This window comes from Anser cygnoides, chromosome 25 (genome assembly GCF_040182565.1).
Source record: "Anser cygnoides isolate HZ-2024a breed goose chromosome 25, Taihu_goose_T2T_genome, whole genome shotgun sequence".
NCBI classification, from domain to species: Eukaryota; Metazoa; Chordata; class Aves; order Anseriformes; family Anatidae; genus Anser; species Anser cygnoides.
Window position 1 is genome coordinate 2,554,091 of NC_089897.1, and position 22,485 is coordinate 2,576,575.

Genomic DNA, 22,485 nt, shown 5'->3' on the forward strand with positions numbered 1-22,485 from the left:
AGCTGGGGCTGTTCAACCCGGAGAAGAGAAGGCTCTGGGGTGACCTCATTGCGGCCTTTCAGTACTTAAAGGAGACCTATAAAAAGGATGGAGAAGGACTCTTGGCTAGGGTAGATAATGATAGGAAAAGGGGGAATGGCTTTAAATTAAAAGAGGATAGATTTAGATTAGACATTAGGAGGAAATCCTTCACTGTAAGGGTGGTGAGGCACTGGAACAGGTTGCCAAGAAAAGTTGTGGATGCCGCATCGCTGGTGTTGCTCAAAGCCAGGCTGGTTGGGCCCTTGGCCTAGTGGGTGGCGTCCCTGCCTATGGCAAAGGGGTTGGAAGTGGATTATCTTTAAGGTCCCTTCCAACCCAAACCATTCTGTGATGGGAGGAAGATGGGAAACTGGTCACCAGGCTGGTCACTGTGTGCTCCGCTTCACAGCGGCGGCTCGGTGACTGCGTGGATTGGCAGCCGTGGATCTCTGTTCTTCTGGAGGTGGCAAAAGAGATGGTAGGCAGTTGTCTTACGTCAGCGCTCGCTAAACGAAGGTGCCAGAAGTGGTGCTGGTTTTCTTCAAGCACTTCGCTTACACCGCCTAACGTGCCAGCCGTTTTTGCTACTCACACCCAGATAATGCATACGTGCTGTTTGTATTCCACAGGCAGAAACTGCTGCTGGAATTTCACTATTGATGTGATCAGTGGTCAGCCCTGCTGGCCACCAGCAAAACCAAAAATCTGAGTAATCAAATACATTGGGAGAAAAGAGCATTTATACCAAGGGTTTGTTATATGTTTTTTCCTGTATTAAACAATGAAACAACCCAGTTCTGTCCTTCCCAATTGCATTCTAGGTGATGCTCTGTGCTGAGACCTCTTCTTTAGGTTGAGAAGAAAGGAAAAGTAAAACTACTTAGGGGTTAAAGTGAGTTTCAAATATAGAAAAGGATGTAATTTCTTAGGGACAACACATCAGATCCCAATATTTCATGTACAGCTGGGGAAATTAGGGAGTACAAACAATTGATTCAGGGAGGGGGGACATTTCCTTTACAGCTGTGGAGTTGTTTTATATATTGAATGACACCAGGAGAGGAAAAACAGACCTGAAATACCTTCTTTGTGCATTGTGGGACTTCAGCAGTGACTTGTTAACAGGAAAGGGGATGGAGGGGATCTGATACTGAGTAAATATGCATATATTCATGTGAACAATGCAGGAACAAATGCAGTTAATTTTATAGCATGACACAAAAGCTGTTTTGTGTTACAGCTGCCTGTGATGCATGGAGGATTGTTTAGGCATTAGCGCACTACAGAGAAAAGGGAGTTAAAGGAAGGGACTTCAGCTGTAGGCTAAATCCCTTCCAGGGCAGACAAAAAGATCAGGCTGCTGTACCTGTGGTAGGAGAAATAGGTAAGGAGGACATGACTACACTTCTCACACGTGATTTAGGAAGGGAAGGGCTCTAGGATATATGTGCAGGCAGCTGCTACCTGGAAGCAAAATTAAGAAGCTGAGATGACTCTTCTATGAATCTAGCTATAAACGTGCTCTTCTAAGAGAAGGGTTAAGGTGTGCAGCCTTGAAAAATGGCTTTATTCTTTCTTCAGAAGTGAACAAGCTACATATTGAGAGTTCTCCTCTAGAATGTAAACACGTCAGTCTCTGAAGGCAAGAAGAGCATCAATAAAAACTGTCTGAAAGAGGTGATAAAACAGTCATTGCTAGATTAATACTACGGGTTCCGCATGTGGCTTCTCTTTAAGACAGACAAAAATTGAATTTGGCATCATCAGTGGATTCCAGTAAAAAATGTTAGGTAGAAGGAGGAAATACTTTATGAACAAACAAATGTGTATGTGATGTTATGATACCGGGTCCAAAATTCAAATGCTGAGAAGAATGTATGCTGAAAGACGGTTGGAAAGAAATGCTGACATACCTGAAATTAAGAGATGCAGCTTAATGAAAGTACTTTATGCACCCCAGTCCTTCAAGTTCTGAAAAGCTTGGTATTCCTACTGCTTGCAGTAACATTTTTTAAAGGGACCTGGCTGTGTCATCGCAATGTTGGGCTAGTTTTTGTGTGTGTGATTGCCTCCTGGTGTGAGCTGGGCATCTAAAATACATAAACATTGTAAATACTAAAATCAGCAGCTTTTTATCTACAATGCACACAATTTGCTCAGTGAGCACCTCCATCGTGCAGGGCTTGTTAAAGGACAACCCAATGTCAGAGAATACATGGTAGGTGTTTGGTCTGCTTCAGTATCTGCTGGGTTTGGGGGGTTTCTTGTTGCTCCCTGAAGTTAAATTTTAAACAAAGGGGGATGCATACCATGTAATGCCCTTGTTCTTGTTCAGGCTGATGCTGTGCCAGTCCCTTGTGCTGGTCCTGATTTTTCTTGAAGTATTTTTGCTTATTACAACCATGACCCATATCAGCTGCACGTCTTTCTGTGAAGTCTTCCTTGCAGGGAGGAACTCGAAGGCTTGTGCACCTTGCCCTGCAGTAACCTCGAGTCAAAGCATCACAGGAGGAAACAAGGAGTTCATCACAAAACACCTTTTCATGCTAAGGGTATCATCTTTTTCTGGTGACTGAACTTCCTTCCCTGAAGCATGTCAAAAGAAAAGATGAATGTCCAAACCCATTTGGTCTTGACGAGAAATATATGGCGTTTGAAAGGTGAGCTCAGTTTGCTGGCTTTGCAGGAAGCATCTGTGCAGAAAATGTGTGAGGAGACCGTGCAATGTACAAAACAGATGGGAATTCAAACCTGAAAAAGCCTGGAAGACTCAAATAAATGTAATTTCTACCAGTACAGAAGGACAAGTTGGAGCATTCAGTGCTGCTATACCGTCACTTGAGCAGAAAGGAAGGATGATGGGCTAGACAAGCATTGCTTGGGGATACTGCTTTTGTCTCTAAACTGTGGCCTTGTTTTCTGCAAAATGTTGAAATACAGAAGCAGCAGCTCTGGCTGCTACAAGGAGACAAAAATGACAAATACACGTGCAGGCCCATTGTTTGTTGGTTCTGACATCATGCAGCCCGTGTCGGGGGGCAGGGGCTTGTCAGGTGAAATATTCCTGGCTGGAATATTCTGCTGGTTTTGGTGCAGCACTATGCTTTCCACTAAACCAAACTACTGGGACAGTGCAAAGATGAACAGTTTATCATAGCCTAGCCAAGGTTCTATCTTGTTTAAATATGTGCTTGTTCCTCCAGCAGAAGCAGCGTTTTGAACAACAGAGGAAAAATCCTTATCTGCCGTATCACCAACTGTCCTGGCCCTAGGAGGGGCAGGGGTGGGTGTGTGCACAGTGCAGTGTGCCAACATGTTAAAAGAGGAGCCCTGTTCTCTGCCTCTAGGCATGAGCCCTACAGCCGAGGTCTCCCCTGCACAAAATTCCAACCTGAACTGAGATTTGTGCTCAGGGGGATGATGTCTGCCAGCCCCAGCCTGCGGAAGCCGGCTGGGTGCAGGGCGTGTTTCCCGTGTTCATCAGGCTGCTGCTTCTCCTCCTAGAGGAAATCTTGAACTCAAGCTGCAGCCATTACGTGATCTACACAAACGCTTGCAGCTTTCTGGATGAGAACATTTCAAAATATGAAAGAACGTGACTGGAAGCGTTATCCCAAAGGAATGGACTTCAGCTTAGAAGAGCAAGGCTGGCTTGGCCTGTAACAGAATACACAAAAGAGGGCGCTGCGTGATGGGAAAGGGCAGCTAGGGGAATAGGGACTTGCATGCAAGTGACAGGTGGCTTGACTATTAAACAGCACCTGGCTAAGGCTAGTAGCCCAGTGCTCCCTATGGTAGCCCCTTCACAACCAGAGAGCTCCCCTGGGTGCTGGGTGCAGCGCCAGGGCCAGTTGAGCACCAACGTGGCCCCAGCGCTGTCCCTGGAGCAACGTGTCCATTTTGCGTGTGTTATTACAATACCAAAACGCAGTATTGCTTTGTAAAATTGCTGCCCTGGGGTGTGTCCAGAGAAGGGCTATGAAGGTGGTGAAGGGCCTGGGACACAAGTCCTGTGAGGAGCAGCTGAGGGAACTGGGGGGGTTTGGGCTGGAGAAGAGGAGGCTCAGGGCAGAGCTCACTGCTCTCTGCAGCTCCCTGAAAGGAAGGTGTGGGGAGCTGGGGGTCGGCCTCTTCTCGCAGATAACCGGAGATAGGACCAGAGGGAATGGCCTCAAGTTGTGCCGGGGGAGGTTCAGGTTGGAAATGAGGAGATATTTCTTCTCAGAAAGAGCGGTCAGGCGTTGGGAAGGGTTGCCCAGGGAGGTGGGGGAGTCACCGTCCCTGGGGGTGCTCAAGGAGAGGTTGGACGTGGTGCTTGGGGACAGGGTTCTGTGGGTGACAGTGGTGGTAGGGGGTGGTTGGACCAGATGATCCTGGACGGCTTTTCCACCCCCGGTGATTCTGTGACCATCCGAGACCACATTCCGTGATCATTCCCTCCCCTCTCCGGGCCGGGGCCTCCCCTCAGCGCCTCACCGAGCGGGCCCCGCCCTCCCTTCCCACCGAGGCGGCGCCGCCGCCATTTTCCCTCCGCGCCGCCCGGGGGCGCTGTGGGCGGCGCCGGGGCCTCGCCGCCATCCCGGCGGGGTGCGCGCGCGCCGTGCGTGCGTTTGGCGCGCGGCGGCGGCGGAGGGGAGCGGAGCGGGGGCGATGGCGGGCGCGGCGGCGGCGGGCGGGCCGGGGGGCGGCGGCGGCGGCAACGGCGGCGGAGGAGGAGGAGGAGGGAGCGCGCCGGGCCCGGTGGCGCAGGGCCTGAAGGAGGCGCTGGTGGAGACGCTGACCGGGATCCTGTGCCCGGTGCAGGCGGTGCGCGCCGCCGCCGAGGAGCAGGTGAAGGTGCTGGAGGTGACGGAGGGTGAGTGCGGGGCGGCGGCACCGGGAGCGGGGCTGCGGGGAGGGAGGGGCCGGGCCTGGGCCGCGGGGGCCCTGCGGGAAGCGCCGCCCGCCCGTAGCGGAGCTCCCGCGGCCGCCCCGCCTCCTGCCGAGCCGGGAGCTCGGGGGGGGGGGGGGCGAGGGGAAGGGGGAGCCCCCGGGGTGCCTGCAGCCAGGGCAGCGGTGGGGGGGGGGGGGAGGAGGGAACGGGGAGCTCCCGGGATGCCGGGACCCGTGGTACCCCCGTGGGGGGGGGCTTAGGGGGGAGAAGGGAAGGGGGACCCCCGCCCCTGGGTGCCCGGACCTGGTGCCTCTTTGGGTGCCGGTGCCCTGGGCTGCCGCTCTCACTGCCGGGGGGCTGCGGGCCTGTGGCCTTGCCCGGTCCCCGCTGCAAGCCCGGGTGCTCCGGGCCCCCCGAGGGGCGCTGGGGCCGGCCCGTGGCTCTCCGGGATGGAAGTGTCACGAGCAAGAGGCCCAGTGCCCGACCGCCCCTGCTCATTTGGCTTTTGGTGGAGTCGTCGAGGCAGGTCGCGCGCTCGAGGCTTTTGCCGCACGCGAGCCACGCTTAAAACGCTGTTGGTGTTCACGGGCTATTTCGTGTCAGCTCAAATTTGGTGACCCGGCCCAAAGGACTGAAATCTGCCGAAGCCACTGGAAGATCTGTGAGGAGTCCTGCAGGCGGCGAGGGCATGGTGCTGCAGCCCTGGCTCGAGCCCTTGGCCCGGCTCCTCAGCGGGTCGCTCGTTCCTGGTCCCTCCTGCACGCTTTGCCTTACTCCTGTCTGCTTTTGCCATTCCGGAGGTGTTCTGGGAAGTGCTTTAAACTCTTTCTGCTCCCGAACTTGAGCTCAGACGCGTTATCAAAGGCAATTTATGGTAAAGAGAAGGAAGACGTAAGGGTGTGCCTGGCTCCAGAACAGTGTTGTGATTGCCCTACGTGAAACTGGGGCGATGAAAGGAAAGCAAATTGTTTGATAAAAACGTATCTACTTATACGGTCCCTTATCATTTGTTGTAACACTCTCAGGTCGGGTCTTCCTTGATGCGTTACGAGGAAATTTGTTTCTTGCCATCGCAGCTGGTGGAGCTTTAAAGGTGGCAGTGCAGTAGTACGAGTTTGAAGTGCTGCGACCTTGTAGTCAGCGTGCTCTTCAGTGGCAGCTTTCTTTTTTCCTGACAGTCTCAATATTACCACAAGAAATCAAAGCAAGTTTGTGTAATGGTTTGAGTAACAGATTTCCAGAAAACACTACTTTTTGCGGGCTGTAGGTGACGGATGCCCCTAAGATCCCATAGGATGCCCAGGAACACAACAGGACTACATCTGGTTGGTACCGTTCAGGGTAAGAGGAATGGAGTCATCTTTGCCTTCTCTTTTTCACAGCTTTGCAAATATCCTCGTCATAGAATTGTAGAATGTTCTAGGTTGGAAGGGACCTTAAAGACCACCCACTTCCAACACCCCTGCCATGGACAGAGATGCCGCCCACTAGATCGGGTTGCCCAGGGCCTTGTACTACCTGGCCTTGAGCAGCTCCAGGGATGGTAGCCCAGAGGGGTTGTGGATGCCCCAACGCTTCTCTGCTTTCAACTCCCAGAACCACGTGGCTTTACTACGGGGCTTGTCCTGTTTAACAGCTTTACCTGTGACCTGGAGAAGGCTACTGAGGACGCGCTCGTGCAGTTTGCAGGTGACACCAGTTTTGTCCCCCCCCCAGAACAAGAAAGCAATAAATGGGAGTGAGGTCTGCTCCTCCTCCTGGCGTTTGCACAGAAAACATAGCTTATTCCTCCGATGCTGCTTGACTATGACAAGAGAGGAGTAACCAAGGAAGCACAGAATGATGCGGATGAAGGGACCTGAGGAGGTCTCCAGTCCGGCCCTCCTGATGAAAGCAGCACCAGCAATATCAGAACAGGTTGCTCAGAGCATTTCCTAGTCAGGGCCTGGAGCGCAGGGCTTGCCAACAGCAGGTTAGTGAGGGAAAGAAGTATAGATTATGTGGGTCAGAAGGACTTTAAAGAAACCAGAACCATGCTGTCATCAAGCAGGCTAAATAAGATGCTGAAAGTAAAAACAAGGGTAATAGGAAAGGACATAGGTGTTGGCACTTTTGATTAAAAATGAATGGAGACAGGCCAAAAAATGATTGAGGAAACACTTGTAAGACATAAAATACTTGTGCTTTCAAATGCAATTGAAGCAGCAAGCATTTCAAGGAGTTTTTGTGGCCCCCCCAGCGATAGAAGTGTGGAAGGGTGCGTTCAAGGTGCATAGGGGCGAGGAAGAGCTGAATTCCAGGTGTTGGAGCTGACTTCGCGTGCCGTCCGGGAGAGCCTCTGTACACGAGGCCCACTGCAGAACCCACGCCCCGTTGGAGCACGGCTGGAAGCGATTTCGTTACCGGTTTGCTTTCAACAGCAAGTGCTGCAGGATGCGTCTGCGAGAGTTTTACGGGGACTCCAGCACTGAATTACCCTGCTGCAGCCACGCTGGGTGACTTGTTGTGGAAGGCACCAGGTAACGTAAGCTGGTAGGTGCGGGGCAGCGGGGCGAGCGTTGGGCTGCCACAGGGGAGCCGGGACAGCCTCAGTGCTGCCTCCAGGACTTAAAATTAAGTCAGGAGCTGGAATGGGTAGAGCTGGGTACGTGTGATTGTTGTGGCAGAGCCGATCTGTGTGTAATGGAAGAGCTGCTTGAAGGAGTCCTGGGACTGCAAGAAAGCCTTTAGGAAATCCCCTTACTGAAACTTTGTGAAGAAACTAAGCTGCTGCAGACAGCTCTTGAGTTAATAACTGATTAAAAGCTTGAAGACGAGGGGCAGAAGAGCCTGGTTGTGTTCTGCACCGCATGGAGAGGGTCAGAAGTCCCGCACAGAGCTGTGCTGCTCAGCACATCCCTAACGGTGCGCAGAAGAGCGAGCAGCGGTGTGACAAAGTTGCCGGTGGTACCGAGCTGTTCGGTTTGGCTGGCGTGAAAATCAGTGGCAAAAACCACAGAAGGATTTCGCAGGAGGGAGCTGAGTGGTGGGGTGTGCAAACGGGAGGTGTAAGGTGGTGCTGATGAACGAGGAAGAGGAGGAGGCAGCCCCAGCGATGCCTTAAAAAGCAACGGGCTGTGCTAACGACTGCTGCTTGGAGAAGAGATGCGGTTGTTAGCATGGAGACATTCCTGGAAATATCCGTTCGCTGCTCTGCCCTGCTCCCAAAGGCAAATGGACCGGAAAGGAGGGAACGGAGAACAAAGCACGGCGTAAATCCCTCGTGCTTCTGCAGCCTGCGTGCGCTGCGGGCCTGCCGCTCTCGGGAGGGATAAAGCAGGCACGGGAAGCGCGGCACGGAGACGGTCAGAAGCGTGGAAAAGCTGTTCTGAGATGGAGCGAGTAAATTGCCTTTTCTGCCTGGGAGAGAGCAGAGATGGAGGCTATAAAATCGTAAGCGGCAGAGAGGGCGAGGAGCGATTATTTGTGACTTGTGACAAAGCCGAGGGAGCATCAGATGGAAATCAATCCGAAAGAAGTAGAAGGAAGCTGGCGTTCCCTCCGTGTACGAACTGCGGGAATTACCACAATGGGATTTCAGGAGGAGGAATGGCTTAAAAACAACTGGAGGTTGCTGGTGGAAAGGGCTCAGCAGGAGCCATTAAACACCTGTGTCTGGATACCGTCTGTGCTTCGGGCAGGTCGTGGTGCCAGGCTTTAGGAGGGGACGTGCTGGGGACATTCAGCCCTCCCCACGGGTGTCGGGGTCTGCCCCGTGCCAGCATGGCCCTGCTGCAGCCTGGCTCGGGGCTGCCCCGAAGCAGCCTGGGGCTGGGCGTGTGGTCACGGGTCCCGGGCATCTAGAAGGTCCCGAGCTGGAAGGGACCCACCAGGATCATCGGGCCCAACTCCTGGCTCCAAAACCCAAACCCTTTGTCCGAGAGCGGTGTCCAAACGCTCGTTGAGCCCCGGCAGCTCAAGGTGCGTTTGTTAATAGCAAGGTTGATGGAGAGGAGCTGGGAGGAACTGGGTTTGTTAAATGTTCCCTGTATCGGGCCTTTCATTACGAGTTTCTAAGCTTTAGGTTTTACAGACTTAGGAAGAAGACTTCATATTTCTGATGTGTCAGATCCACAGCACGTAAATGGGGGAAGCACTTAGGAAGAGACGCATTTCAAGTGCAGTTACCCTTGACAGAGACAGAAAGTCCCCAGTCAACTGGAAAAACCCAATAATGAACCAATTCTTTGAGAACTGAGGAGCCAGTGAGCTATGCAGCACTCGGTGTAATTTCAGTTCCTAGAGGGATTCTTGGAACAGCTCGTTAAGCAGCTGGCTAACTAGGTGCCGCGCGGTGCCTACTGTTTTATATGATATGTTCTTGATAAATCCATCTGCTTTGTTTGATGGAAGAGACGGCTTATTGCTTAAGGAAACTGCCACGGGGGATGATAAGAGTTTGGTGAGATTTGCGAGGCGATTAGCCTCAGCCTTTGTTACTATCCATGGAGAACACACCGGTCTGAGGTACCTTAAGATGCGCCGCTGGTGGAAAACCCGTGCGTAGGGAGGTTGGTGGTGGCTTGTTGTCCTGCCCGAGGGGATTTTAAGGCAGAGCTCGTGGTCGCTGCTGTACGAGCACACCTGCAGGTTACCGCTGGTGGCACTGGGATCTGCTTGGACAGCAGTTAGAAAGGACTTGGAAAACTGGAGAGGTGGCCTAAAGTCGCTGAAGCAGCATTCTGTAAGTTGAGTGCAGACTAATGCACATAAAGGAAAAAAACTCAAATGTGTATGTGCAGGTTGGAAAATGACAGATTGAAAGATTTCATTAGTGTGACTGGTTTGCGTTGCAACTGTGTGAAGCCGTGGTATTTATTCTGGCTCCTTAGTTCGCTTACACCCTTTAAAATGTGCCTGAAATTCAGTGCCGTGTTCAGGTCTGGAATATCTCAGGCTCCTAGACGAATAATTGCTGCTGTGGTTGAGAGGAGTGTTACATCAAGTACATCTCAGAATGGGTCTCCCTGCTTTTGCAGCTAGGATAAGAGTTTTTTTTTTTCTTTTTCTTTTTTTTTTTTATTTCAAATGCATGATCTGTAAAGAAAGGTTGAAGGAACTGGGTTTGTTTGGTGTAAGCACGGGAAGGTGAGGGGCAATTCTCTCCCAAGCCAGAAAAGCAAGTGAGGTGGATATTAGGAGGACCATAGATGACCACGTTTGTGCAACACCTGGATATGTCACTAATGAAGGCTGCAGAACTCTTTGAGAATATTTTTCAGTACATTTTTGCCAGGGATGCTTTAAGCACATTTAATCCTGTCCGTGGGAGTCCGGTGGTGCTGGCTGGACCACGGGACGTCCCTTCTGCTCCCCGGTTTCTGGAACTGAAACCACAAATGCGTTTCTAAAGTAGGTGAATGAAATTAAATGAAGTATTTAGTACAGTTATCCCAGAGCTCGAAGTTGCAATTTAAAGGACAATTATTGAGGCATGTGGATTTACCATACCAACAGCTGCTCTTAGTTATTTTCTTTATTTCCTCATGGACAAAATTGGTGCGAACATTTCAGTTTTGCCTTTGCTGTAGAACTTGCTTGGGCACCACAAGCAGCTCGTGCGTTTTCCGGACAAAAAACCTTAGTGGCAGAGTTCCTGCAGCCCTGGATCCTGCTGCTGGCCACCGCAGGGGTGCTACTGGTGCAGGTTTGTCCCTGTGGGACAGCCGCAGCGGTGCCCCCGCTCCGGGTGGCCGAGGGGGGACCGCTGGCTGGCCGCTTGCTTCTTGCTCCCTCCTGGACCCCATCCCTGCATCACCCGTGTGGGGACGTGCCTAATGACGTTTTGTTGTAGATAAGGTATTTTTTAAAGGTTCTAAATCATTTGCTTGTTACTAACCTGGCTTGCAGAATTTTTGCTCTTGAGAGAAAGAAATGAGATGCCGAGAAAATAAATGGAGTTTGTGCAGAGAACGCAAGGGAGAATTAATGCTGGTGATTCATTTGAGAAGCTGTACTTTGGAATTGTCTTCTCCTTCCCACATATGAGTCATTCAATCGGTATTATGTCTTTCTCCAAAAATCCTGATGAGTTTTGCTGTGTGGGAATAAAAACTACGATACAACCTTTTTTCTTCTTAATATTGCAGAGTTCGGTGTTCATTTAGCAGAACTGACTGTGGATCCTCAGGGTGCCCTGGCCATCCGGCAGGTGAGTTTACCCAAAACTGGAAAAATCAGTTCACTGCTAATTTCCTTGGTTTGTAGAACGTCCTACAGCGTTTCCAGGTGGAGAATTGAAGGTAGTTTTCCATCATCATTCTCCATTTACGATTAAATTCCTGCAGAATTGACACTTTCAGCATATCCAGATGTCATATGCTTTCCTTTTTTGAAATTAGTGCTTTTTGGACTTGGTAAACCTGGTGCTGGGACGGCAGCGTGCTGGGTGTGGGCACTTGGGGAGCCTGGTAGGTGGGCAGCAGGCATCAGCAAGCAGAAGTGCAGCCTGTCTTCACAGCACAATGTTGTTGTGCAGGTGTTTTCCTCCTTGAAAAGGAGGTTTGGGCTCTGTGTTTCCGTACTTACCACGTGGCCATATCTCGTGCCTCCTTAGGGGTGAGAAAATAAAGTTGTCTTATTGTGTTAGTGCTGTACAGGCCATCATTGTGCAAGAAACAACCATCAGTTCATCTTACTGCAGGGGGCTTTTTCTCCATTTCACAAAGATTTTTGCATTTTGGCAAGGGCTGTCACCCCTCCGAAAGCAGCACGTGGGATGGAAGGCTGAGCAAATGGGGCAGGGGTGATCCTGGCCGTGGTTGCGAGATTTGTTACTGACCTGTGACCTCTCTTCTAATACAGCTAGCGTCTGTCATTTTGAAACAGTATGTGGAAACTCATTGGTGTTCTCAGTCAGAAAAGTTCAGACCTCCAGAGACCACAGAAAGGGTAAGACTTGACTCCACATTGTCTGCTTCAAGATGTTTTATCCATCAAGAATATTAACTCTGTAGTTGGCTTTAAAAGTGTCATTGCCCTTGTGTGTTACAAGAGATTAATGGCTTCAGTTAAGGTTTTCTGACATTTTCCACTTCAAAAATGTGTTTTCAGTCGCTTGAAACCATGCTAGACTAAAGATACTTGGGCTGATTTCTGTAAGAGAAGTTCAACCATAATGTTTCTGTCATTCTGAGAGCAAAACTAAAGGAAACCTGCTTTGAAAGTTTTAAAAATAGTAATTCTGGCAGTCTTTTTTCAGGTATTGCTGCATCCTGTGTTTTCCAGCTTGGGACTTACAGGCTGCTTTCCCATGACAAATTTCAGTTCAAAGGTCTGCTGGGTTTCCTTCAAAATCTGTTCAGTAGAAGTATCTAATGGCTAAAATGGTCAAAGATTCCAGCCCTTTGACTGCTGGCTAGACCATCCTTCACATCCAGGGTGTGATTCATCCCATCCAGAGGTGGTTCCTTGAAACAGATCCTGTGAATTATGCCCCAGAAGTGCTGGCTTGATTTCTTGTGTCCCTTCAGGGTTGGGTGATCAGTCCTACTTTACCAAATCTTCCAAAGTAAGCAAACATAGTCCCTGACATCAGAACTGCCAATTATCTTAACTAACCCTGGATGTCTTCCATCCGTATCTACATCCCATCTAATTGCAGCTGGGAGCTGGGAAAGGCTGTTTACTGTATGCTTGGCCGAGTGCTCTGCATGAAGAGAGTGCTACTTCACAACACGCCCTGCAGTTTTCCATTAAAAAAAAATACAGTGCAAACTTTTGTTATCTCATGAGCGTTGATTTTGTAAAGCTGACGTTGAATCAGCATCAGGGTATGGTCATAGGTATATACGAGGCTATATATTTTCAAATTCCCTTACGTTTGAGGATGTGTTTTGCTAACTAATGTTATTTTCTACAGGCAAAAGTTGCAATTAGGGAGCTCCTACCCAACGGGCTGAGAGAATCGATCAGCAAAGTGCGCTCGAGCGTTGCCTATGCAGTGTCAGCAATCGCCCATTGGGACTGGCCTGAAGCCTGGCCCGAGCTGTTCAACCTCTTGATGGAGATGCTGGTTAGTGGGGATGTGAATGCAGTGCACGGAGCCATGAGAGTGCTTACAGGTACGGGTATGTGAGAGCATGAGATTTTTCTGCTGGCCTTTAGGGATTACCATTATGAAGGCCAGACAAAACTGATCTAGTCGAGTATAAATCAATGTTTCCAATGTGTTTAGTGTTTCCCAGAAATTCTCCGTTTTGTTGCTACAAATTTGTTTTCCTACAAGAACTTATTTCTTTTTTTTCAACCTCCTAGAGTTTACACGAGAAGTGACAGACACACAGATGCCGCATGTTGCTCCTGTTATTCTTCCAGAGATGTACAAAATTTTCACAATGGCTGAGGTATGATCTTCACCATTAAGTTGGTACTGAATTGTGTTCGTGGGAACGTTTCTTGGAGCACGGAAACACCAGGTTTAATGGTTAAACTATAGCACAGTAAGAGACTTAAAGAGTTTTCTCAATAGTGTGGTAATTCATGAGAGCTAATGTTTCAATAGAACTTCTGAAGCTAGTAATAAAAGGGAATAAAAGCAAAAAATAAATACAATTAAAAGAAGAAAACCAAAGGATAACTTATAACTAATATATCTCGTGTTCCTGATCTATTTACTTTTTTTTCTAGGTGTATGGTATTCGCACAAGGTCACGTGCAGTGGAGATATTTACCACGTGTGCCCACATGATTTGTAACATGGAGGAGCTGGAAAAGGCAAGAGTGTAACATCCCCTGCAACATACATTGAATTCAAACTGAGCAAGGCTTTAAATAATTGTTAATATGAAAATGAAACACCGGGAGAATTAGATGCCATCAGCTGTAATTCTGGGGGAGAGGGTGTAATTTAATACATGTAAAGTGGCTCGCTCCCTCATCTGCATGCATGCCTTGAAACTGTGACTTGGTTACCTTAACTAAGTGTAGCTTGTGACAGATCAACAGATAAGCACGTAAGAGCTCAGAGAAGGGGAGTCAGTGTGAGGAGGAGATGGTGCATCATCCCTTTGTTTGGAAATCCCAGTTGCCAGGTGGACTGCGTGTCCTAACTAACCTCCACACCTGGGCAGTCTGGGTTTTGATAGCTGGTTTTCTGGCCCTCGGATTAGGCATTGGTTACAAGCTCCTGCTACTTAATCGATTGCTTCAACATACATCAGCTCTTTGTTCCCAAAGGAGCGTTGGAAACCAAACAAAAATTTTAGGATAGCAGTTAAGATAAAAAACACTACACGGTCGAGCAGCTTTATACACATGCGGATCTCCTGTCTAGCTGAGTACAGCTGTTTTTTAAATGGCCTCTGACCGGTGGGTTTTCCAGCACTCCCCAGGCGCTGAATAACTCTTTCCAACTTTTTGGAGATGGGAATGACTTATTCTAGCATCTGGTTTTCTGAGTCCGTGCTGAGTGTCTCTCTCTGCTGTTTCCTTCCTGTTTGCACAGGGAGGAATTCAGTCCGGACTTTTGGGAAGTTCTGATAATTACAGCGTATCTCTGCTGCACTGACAAGGTTACTTACGCAACAACATATTGCCACTGGTACCAGTATCCGAAAGGCAGCAGTCTTTTTTAGCTCCCCACTGTCTTATTCTAGAGGGGGGCTAAAAGTGTCCTTTACATTATATAAAAAAAAAAAATTTTTTCAGGTCAAATTTGAGACACGTACAAGGAGAGATAGTCCTTGTATAAATTGCTAAAGTGGTATTTTGTAGTTAAACATACATCTTAGCTGTCTTAGATAAGGAGTTATAATGAAAATTCTCAATAAAAATGTTTTTGTCCACTATTACTTGCTTGGCCAAGGAGTGCTTTGACATCTGGAAAAATACTTCCTGCATTTTCCTAGGGAGAATCATCCCAGTAATCTTGAGGCCAGCTGTTGGTACTCGGCTCAGCAAGAGCTTGTTTGGTTTGTGGGAGGGTGGCTCAAAGGAGAGCTAAATGCTGTCCTCGGGGCTCAGCGTTAATTGTGTGTGAGCTGGTCACCCCGGGTCTCCTTTGTGGTCGAGGGGTCTGGGCAGGAGGGTGCAGGGCGTGATTTGTTTAATCAGGCGGAGGCGCCCGCGTCGGGAGGACGTGCGCTGCTCCTGAGACTCCTGGCTGGCTTGTCTGGGTCTCTGTCTGGAGTCTGAGGCGAATGGCTTCGACGCAGGTGTGTGCTTTGCAGCAGTCTGGGCCGCGTGGTTTTGAAGGTGGGATTCAGCTGAGATCAGTTCCCAGCACGAGGAGAGAGCCAAAGTGACGTCTGAAACAAGTGGCATTGTAACTGCGTTCTGCAGTTGTCCTGAGTCCCTCTGGGTTTGTAGCAGAAAAACACAATTTCTCTTATTTCTGGTGCTTTCCTTGTCAGACAGGGGAGATCTGTACCTCGAACTGACCTGTGCTCGCACTGATTTTTACCAGGGTGCGGCCAAAGTCCTGATTTTTCCTGTGGTGCAGCAGTTCACGGAGGCTTTCGTTCAGGCCCTGCAAATGCCTGATGGACCCACATCAGACAGTGGATTTAAGATGGAAGTCTTAAAGGTAAGTCAGTTAAGACTGATTCAGTAACAATCAAATACAAATACACTGTCAGGTGTGCCGGAAAACAGAAACTTGAGTGTGCATCACCTCTCCTGGTGCTGCTTGTCTTAGGAAATACGAAGGTTTTTGTTTTGGCTCCCAGTGCCATACAACGTTGAAACAATTCTGCCTGTAGTGTAGATGCCTCTGAGATCCATAAGGATGTATGTCTTTGTTGTTTACTGATCTGAGACACCTTGCATGCGTTGTGTTCGGACGCTGCTCAGTGGTTACAGTTCTGTCCTTCCTAAACCAGCTGCAGAATTCTGCTGCAAGGAGGCTTTGGGAGCTTGTTTTGTGTAGGTGCTTTTCTAGAACTTGCCTATTCTTTAATATTAAATCGTCTCTGCAAAATGGAGTTGGAAAGTCTTTGTATTCTCTCAGTTTGTTTACAAGAGAAAGGAAACTGGGTTGCAGAGCTCTGTGTGTATAGCTCGGTGCCTGGGGACGAGAGTGCCAGTGGAGGCATGGTGAGCCCTGCAGCTGCTGGGGGAGCACAGGACTTGTAGGGTCTGCTGCCTGCAACGTGGGAGAGAAAAGACGAGCTCAGAAACAGAAGTTGCAGAATCAAATCCAGGTTTTCATTTACTTGCACATGTGCTGGGGTAAGTTGCTTGGGTCACAGGATACCGGTTTATGAAGGTGCTGCTCAGCACCTAAGCCCATTCAGCCACATTCCTGAAGAAAAAATAAGGAAGAGTTACTGAAAACAAGCATCACGTTTTTCATAATTATTAGCTTTACACTGGAGCCATGAAAATAAGTGCTGGGAGCTGCAGAAGGATACTACTATATTATACAAACTAGCAGCTATTAAGTTCTGTGTTGTGGAACCTGTTTTTGTAGTCCTGATAAAGCCACGCGTGCCCTGGTACAGCATGCTATCGCTTCCCCTCCTATTGCCTTTCCTCAGTAAGGTTGCAGGTTTTGTAGACTGGAAACAGGAGGAGCACGTTCCTCACTGTGCAGCACCAAATGGAAGGGAGTTTGGGCTGGGATGTTGGCAGGTTTTGTTGAGAGTGTCTCTTGTGGTGGTTTTTCCTTCGTTGTGAGAAGTGCATGTTTCGTGCTGCTGTCTCCGTTGGCTGTGCAAAACAGCAAAGCTAACATAAAGGGAACGCTCTGGGATACTCTGCAGCGTAACCTCTGAACAGGCTTCAGCTCAAGAATGTGTGAATCTCTGATTCCAGATACTTGCATTTGGATTTTTAGTAGTAGAGCAAGTTTTCAGCCTACACTGAAAGCAGTTGTGGTTGGTAGTTTCACTGTAAACGTAGACCAGTCCTTATCTTCACGTTACTTTCATACGTTCTGCATCAGGCTGGAGCCTTTTTTGTTATTTACATAATTGCTTGCAGAAACTGGAGCTATTTCTACTTTACCTGCACTGACATACAGCAAGAATCTCTTGTAACATGTGGCAGGCTGGGAAAGTATTTGAGAAAATGCCATCATGTTCTTGCTCTGTTCCTTAATTGTGTGTGGGCATTGGCTTTTGGCCGTTGTTGGATACAGGTGCAGGACTCGGACCTGAATACACTGTTCTCGTGCCGGGCGGTATTGATGGCAGCAGAAAATCAGTACAAATTTAAACAGTAAATTTCGGAGATTGTCTGCTGACAAGTGGTTTGTAGCAGGCTTTTTGTGAGGAGATGAGTATCCTGGCTGTTGGCTCAGGGCAATTCATGATTTTGTCACTTAGGGTTTCTAAGCTAATGACAGCAATTTTCTAAGGCAAAAGGGATTCAAGTGGTAAGACCGATAAATCGCCTTTCCTTCTAGGAAAGTGTATTTTATAGTCATTGTAATGCAGAAGTGAGAGACCTCAAGAGATCAGTTAAGCCAGCTCTACAGATGAGATCATTATAGGAACCCCTTGAAATGCAGATGCGATGGGAGAGGGAATCGAGACTTTTTTTGGTAATAGATTTTCAACCAGATGCAAACTCAGTCTTTTTTTTTCCTCCCCTCAATGTGAGTGCTAGGAAGCAAATGATAGGAAGATTTTTTTTCTTTCCTATCTCTTGAGAGCCGTGTACTCCAAGGTGCATGGAAATCTCAGGGGAACTCAGAGGCAGCGCTGACCTAAAATGTACTTTCCATCTAAGAACATTATGCAGGACGGTGTAAAACCTTTTCTGAATTATGCTGAAGTGTACACATCTGCCTGATCCCCTAGGGCAGTTATCCAGTTTAAGAAAGTTAAGTAGGGTGGATCGCATCGGGGTGAGACCACTGCTTGTTAATTTGTCCCAAATCTTTCCAAGCGTAGTTACGGGTTTAGAACAAGTTATCAGCAGGCAAATGCCTTTAAACCTTGTAGGGTGGGTAGAAGGATTGGCCAGAACAAAAATATTTTCAACCTTGAAGACCAGAACAAAATAACCAGTAGTGTAGTTCATTACTTTGTTTAGTATTTTAACATGAATTAAATTGCTGTCTCTGAGGCTCGGGGATCTGCAGCTCCATGATCCTTGCATCCCAGTTCCAATGTTGTTGTTGAACATGCCACTGCTGATTGTTTTGAGAGAAACAGAATAATTAACCATGACAAGTAATGGAGTTGAGGCAAACTTCGTAACATGAGAATACAGATATGATTTATTTGGTATGCAGTAATTATATCAAGAGCACCAATTAACCAACAGTCTAAAGCATCTGACAGCCTTGCTGTAGTGCTGCTTATGTGTAAAATTTGCTCCTTTGACACCTGTTGGGTATGAAAAGTCATGCTCACGCTTCTGCTGTTTGAACAGGTAATTAGGTAGTTAGACAAAGTTGTAGTCAATTGTTTGAAGGCAAATTTCTTCAGCTTATGAGCAAAGGACATTAAGTGCACCTGCTGCACTTGAGCTGAACATTCAGCTCTCCTGCTGCTGGCGAGCGTGCGTTAAGCTTTCATCCACGCGTTTGGGATTCCTTCTCTGCAGTGTGCTGGGTTCCGTCTAAAGAAGCAAGTGGGATTTGAAGCAAGCAAAAGAAAGGGCTTTAATGCAGAGCTATTAGAGGTGATTTTAAAGAGATGCTGAACAATTAGTCGAGATAGAGCTGGCTGTTGGCTGGCAGAGTGGCTGGAAGGGGTTAGGGAGCTGCCTTACTGCACCCCGGTGGTGATGTCTGAGTCCCTGCAGTGACTCTGGCTGCAGGTGTGGGTGCAGCCGGTTACCGCCTGGCTTGGCTGTAACTTCTCCCCAGGGCTGCTCTCAGTGGGTTCTTCTCCCAGCCTGTCCTCACGTCCGGGATTGCCCCAGCCCAGGTGTAGCACCTCGCACCTGGACTTGTTGAACCTCATTAGGTTCATGTGGGCCCACTTCTCCAGCCTGCCCAGGTCCCTTTGGATGGCATCCCTTCCTTCTGGTGTATGGACTGCACCGCTCAGCTTGGTGTCATCTGCAAATTCGCCGAGGGTGCACTTGGTCCCACTGCCTGTGTTGTTGATAAAGATATTAAACAACAGCGGTCCCAGGACAGACCCCTGAGGGACACGGCCCATCACCAGCCTCCACCTTATCTCCATTAATGTACCCAATGCTACAAAAAAAAAAAACAAACTAAAAAACCTGTTGAGTTTAATGTCAGGTAAGCAGAAATAAACACCCATATGTCTTGTAGTGTCAGGCAGTTTGGGAGGCACTCTTCTGTAACTAATAGAAAAGAACTGGAGCTGCACACCTCTGGGAAGAGACAGCGTATGCTAGGTGAAGTGGGAGTTCAGTGACTCCCAAAGGATCCAAAAACTTTTTGGCAAGCGTTAGTGAAAGGGCTCCCGTAAATCAGCATGGTCAGCTTCGTGAAACCCCCCAGGCACGATCTGCTGTAGGGCAGCTAAGCATCCCCTGGGGTAGGCGTGTTGGGCTGGTAGTCACCTGTGTCTGCAGGTTGAAATGGGTGAGAACCGATCTGGGGGGTTTCCATCGTACCTGTTGCCTGGATGTGCAAACAGGTATCTTGCTTGCGTGGGGGGAATAGGCAGGGGTCTGGTGTTCCTTGGTAGTTGAGTTCCTTTTCTGGGACAAGATAGCTTCCAGATGGCAGTTGTGTTCAGACAGTGGCATACTTTGATTGGAGGCTGTAGTATTACAGATCTTATCACCCAGTTATTTCATTGCCTTCGTTTCCAGAGGTGTACATCTCATATCATCCCTTCGATTCCCTGCAGAAGAGCAAATAAGAAGAGAGGTCTGTTTGTCAGAGTTTGTGCACGAGGTGGGCCTGCATGGTCAGGAGTGACAGGAGGAGGCCTTGGTGGCAGCAAGGCTTTGGATTATCTCAGTTGTTAATGAAAGTGCAGCCTGTGAGCTGAGTGTTTTGATGGTCATACCTGGTTTCCCTTCTTTCTTTCCAGGCTGTGACGGCACTAGTGAAGAACTACCCGAAGCACATGGTTTCGTCGATGCAGCAGATCCTGCCCATCGTCTGGAATACCCTTACGGAAAGTGCCGCCTTATATCCTTTGCAGTGAATGGTTTTAACTCGATGAGACCAAGACAAACTATCTCCTACGCCACGAGGACCAGAACTACGAGTCTGTTGGATAGATTTACTGGATATCTGTTACTTCAGTAGGATCCATAAAGTTTCTTTTGGCTTACGTCAACTCTGATGAATGATGTGAGCACCAAGAGTACTCTGGCTGTAGAACTGTGGCCAATCTGCATTATTTCTGCTACTATTCACTGAAAATTGCCTTCCTAAAATGATGTCCCAGGTTGGATGAGGCCCTGGCCAACCTGATCTAGTGGGTGGCATCCCTGCCCATTGCAGTGGGTTGGAACTGGGTGGTCTTTAAGGGCCCTTCCAACCCAAGCTGCTCTGTGATGCTATGTTTAGTCACGATGTAAAGACTTTAGAGGAGAATCTACAGTATCCCTTGCTGCAGCAGTACGAATGAGTGGTTGTGCTTGCTGCAGAAGTTGAATTTGATTTACATTTTCAATGTTATCACTTAACAGATTGTGCAGCAAAGTAATGACTATGTTAAAGAGGTATTCTGTTGGTAGTTTTCCCAGGACTTGCAAACCGACAAGTCAAATCTTTCCCTGTTGTTAATCCAGAAGTTGCTGGTTTAGCTTTTTGTAGCGAGGCAGTAAATTGTAAAATACTGAGCCTTCTTGTAGCTTTTTGTGAGCTTTTTGAATTGGCACCAGGACTGGGCGCTGTGTTGTAATAACACAAGGGTTGACTGCTTTTTTCCTCTGTAATCTAATAAGCATGGCTGTTCTCCTAGAGATCGCAGATCTAGACCTTTTCATACCAAAGTTGCCTGGACAGTCTTTTGTTTCACAATCCTACTGCATTTTTTTTTTAAGACACCTGTTAAAACACAAGGAGCTGGTTGTTAAATTGCTGATAACGTATTTCTTCACCTCCAGTCCTGACTCCCACTGCAGCTCTGCTGGCAGCTGAGCTGACAAAATAGTTTTTGTGTGCAAAAGGGGAGTCTTGTCCTTCCTTCCCTTGTGTTTGCTCTGGCATGTGTTGGATCTATCGGCTCACTATCCCAGAAGAATCCTCCTTCCTCTCCGCCCCCAGGTTAGTTTTCTGCCACCTCCCAGCGCAGGAGCAGAGCCAGCACTAGGCAGCGCGTGGGAGCACGGCGTGGCTCCTCACCCTCGGCAGCGCTTAAGTCTAGAATTGGCTCCTTGTCCCCTGGGAAGGTTGAGTGTGAGTGGTTCCATTCTGGCAAAGTTTAGATATAGGTGAAGTTTTGGGTTACCTTGGAGGATTTGGTTTACGTGTATCAAATTATCTTGGGGACCCTGTCAAGTGATGGAGAAATGGTCTCTGAAGCTGGGCAGTGGACAAAGTCAGGAAATCCTGTGGCTTGTCTTCCATTTGAAGCACAAGGCTATGTGCAAGTCAATGTTTTTTAAGAAAGAAAACATCTCAATTAATGGGAATTTTAATTCCTAAGTAGATGCAGCTCCTCAGAAACGTGCATGTTTGCTTAACTCCATCTACTTATGTGAGAACAGAAGTAAATTATACAGAGGAGGTGGAGGATCCGGTGGATTCCGATGGTAAGAACTTGTTCAACTGCACTTCTGAGCTCTCTTCTGAAGAGGAATGAACTTTCCTAAATACTACTTGGCAACTACTTTGGCAACTACTGTTGCCAAAACAGTTGCAGAAACACCTTAGGAGCTTGCGATAATGTACATTTATGCTGTTACAACACTGTCCATCACTTCTTTCCAAGTTTCATTCAACTGTGATCAATGAAGCTGCATAATTTAAGGTTTCTAATGACTCAAGGAGTGAGGTTTACAGCAATTTTGAGTTAAAAGTGATGGGACAAAAGAAAACCAAACAGGTTTTAGGTTGGGCTTGATCATTTTTAATGAGGGGTGTGCAGTGATGTGGGAAAAGAGCAGAAAGTGATGAGGTCAGACATCCTCCTGGGGCTGCTGCTGTCCTTGCTAGTACAGGAGTAAGAATAAACATCACCCCGCCAGACAGCCTAACAGTCTGTAATTATATTTGACACCCATTTTTACCTTTCAGTATGTTGGCATATTCAGTCATGTTGCTTTTTTCACTTTCTTCTTTGTTCAGGTGAAGTATTGGGATTTGAAAATCTAGTGTTCAGCATATTCGAATTTGTTCATGCCTTGTTGGAAAACAACAAATTTAAGAGCACGGTGAAGAAGGCTTTGCCAGAGCTGATCTATTACATCCTCCTTTACATGCAGATCACAGAGGAGCAGGTGAGCATGTTTTTCTTGTGTAGGAAGCAAATGAGATAAGAGATTTAGAACAGTTAATGTCCTAGGAAGTGTTTCAGTGAATGGAAGCTGCTGTAATCTAATAGGCTGTTCTGTCAATTTGCTGTGCCAGGAATTAGGGCAGTAGCATCCAGATGTTCCTATAGAGTATAATGTGGACAGCAGATGAAGGAATATGCTGTGAAAATGAGGGTTATTATGCTGAAAGGGATAGCCAGGTTTCTGTGATAGTGAAGGGATTGTGTGAGTAGCATGAAATAATG

At 48.1% G+C, this 22,485-nt stretch overlaps 1 protein-coding gene across 1 annotated transcript in view; it reads left to right on the forward strand.

Moving 5' to 3' along the window:
- Positions 1-4,656: 4,656 nt before the first annotated feature.
- IPO9 (importin 9) overlaps positions 4,657-22,485 on the forward strand; it is a 33,443-nt gene continuing 15,614 nt past the window's right edge. The window contains exons 1-10 of the mRNA XM_066983203.1: positions 4,657-4,876; positions 11,023-11,084; positions 11,738-11,824; positions 12,795-12,996; positions 13,190-13,278; positions 13,562-13,648; positions 15,339-15,458; positions 19,843-19,943; positions 21,459-21,517; positions 22,053-22,204. Coding sequence (XP_066839304.1) covers positions 4,672-4,876; positions 11,023-11,084; positions 11,738-11,824; positions 12,795-12,996; positions 13,190-13,278; positions 13,562-13,648; positions 15,339-15,458; positions 19,843-19,943; positions 21,459-21,517; positions 22,053-22,204 — 1,164 coding nt within the window. The 5' untranslated portion in view covers positions 4,657-4,671. The remainder of the gene's footprint in view (positions 4,877-11,022; positions 11,085-11,737; positions 11,825-12,794; positions 12,997-13,189; positions 13,279-13,561; positions 13,649-15,338; positions 15,459-19,842; positions 19,944-21,458; positions 21,518-22,052; positions 22,205-22,485) is intronic.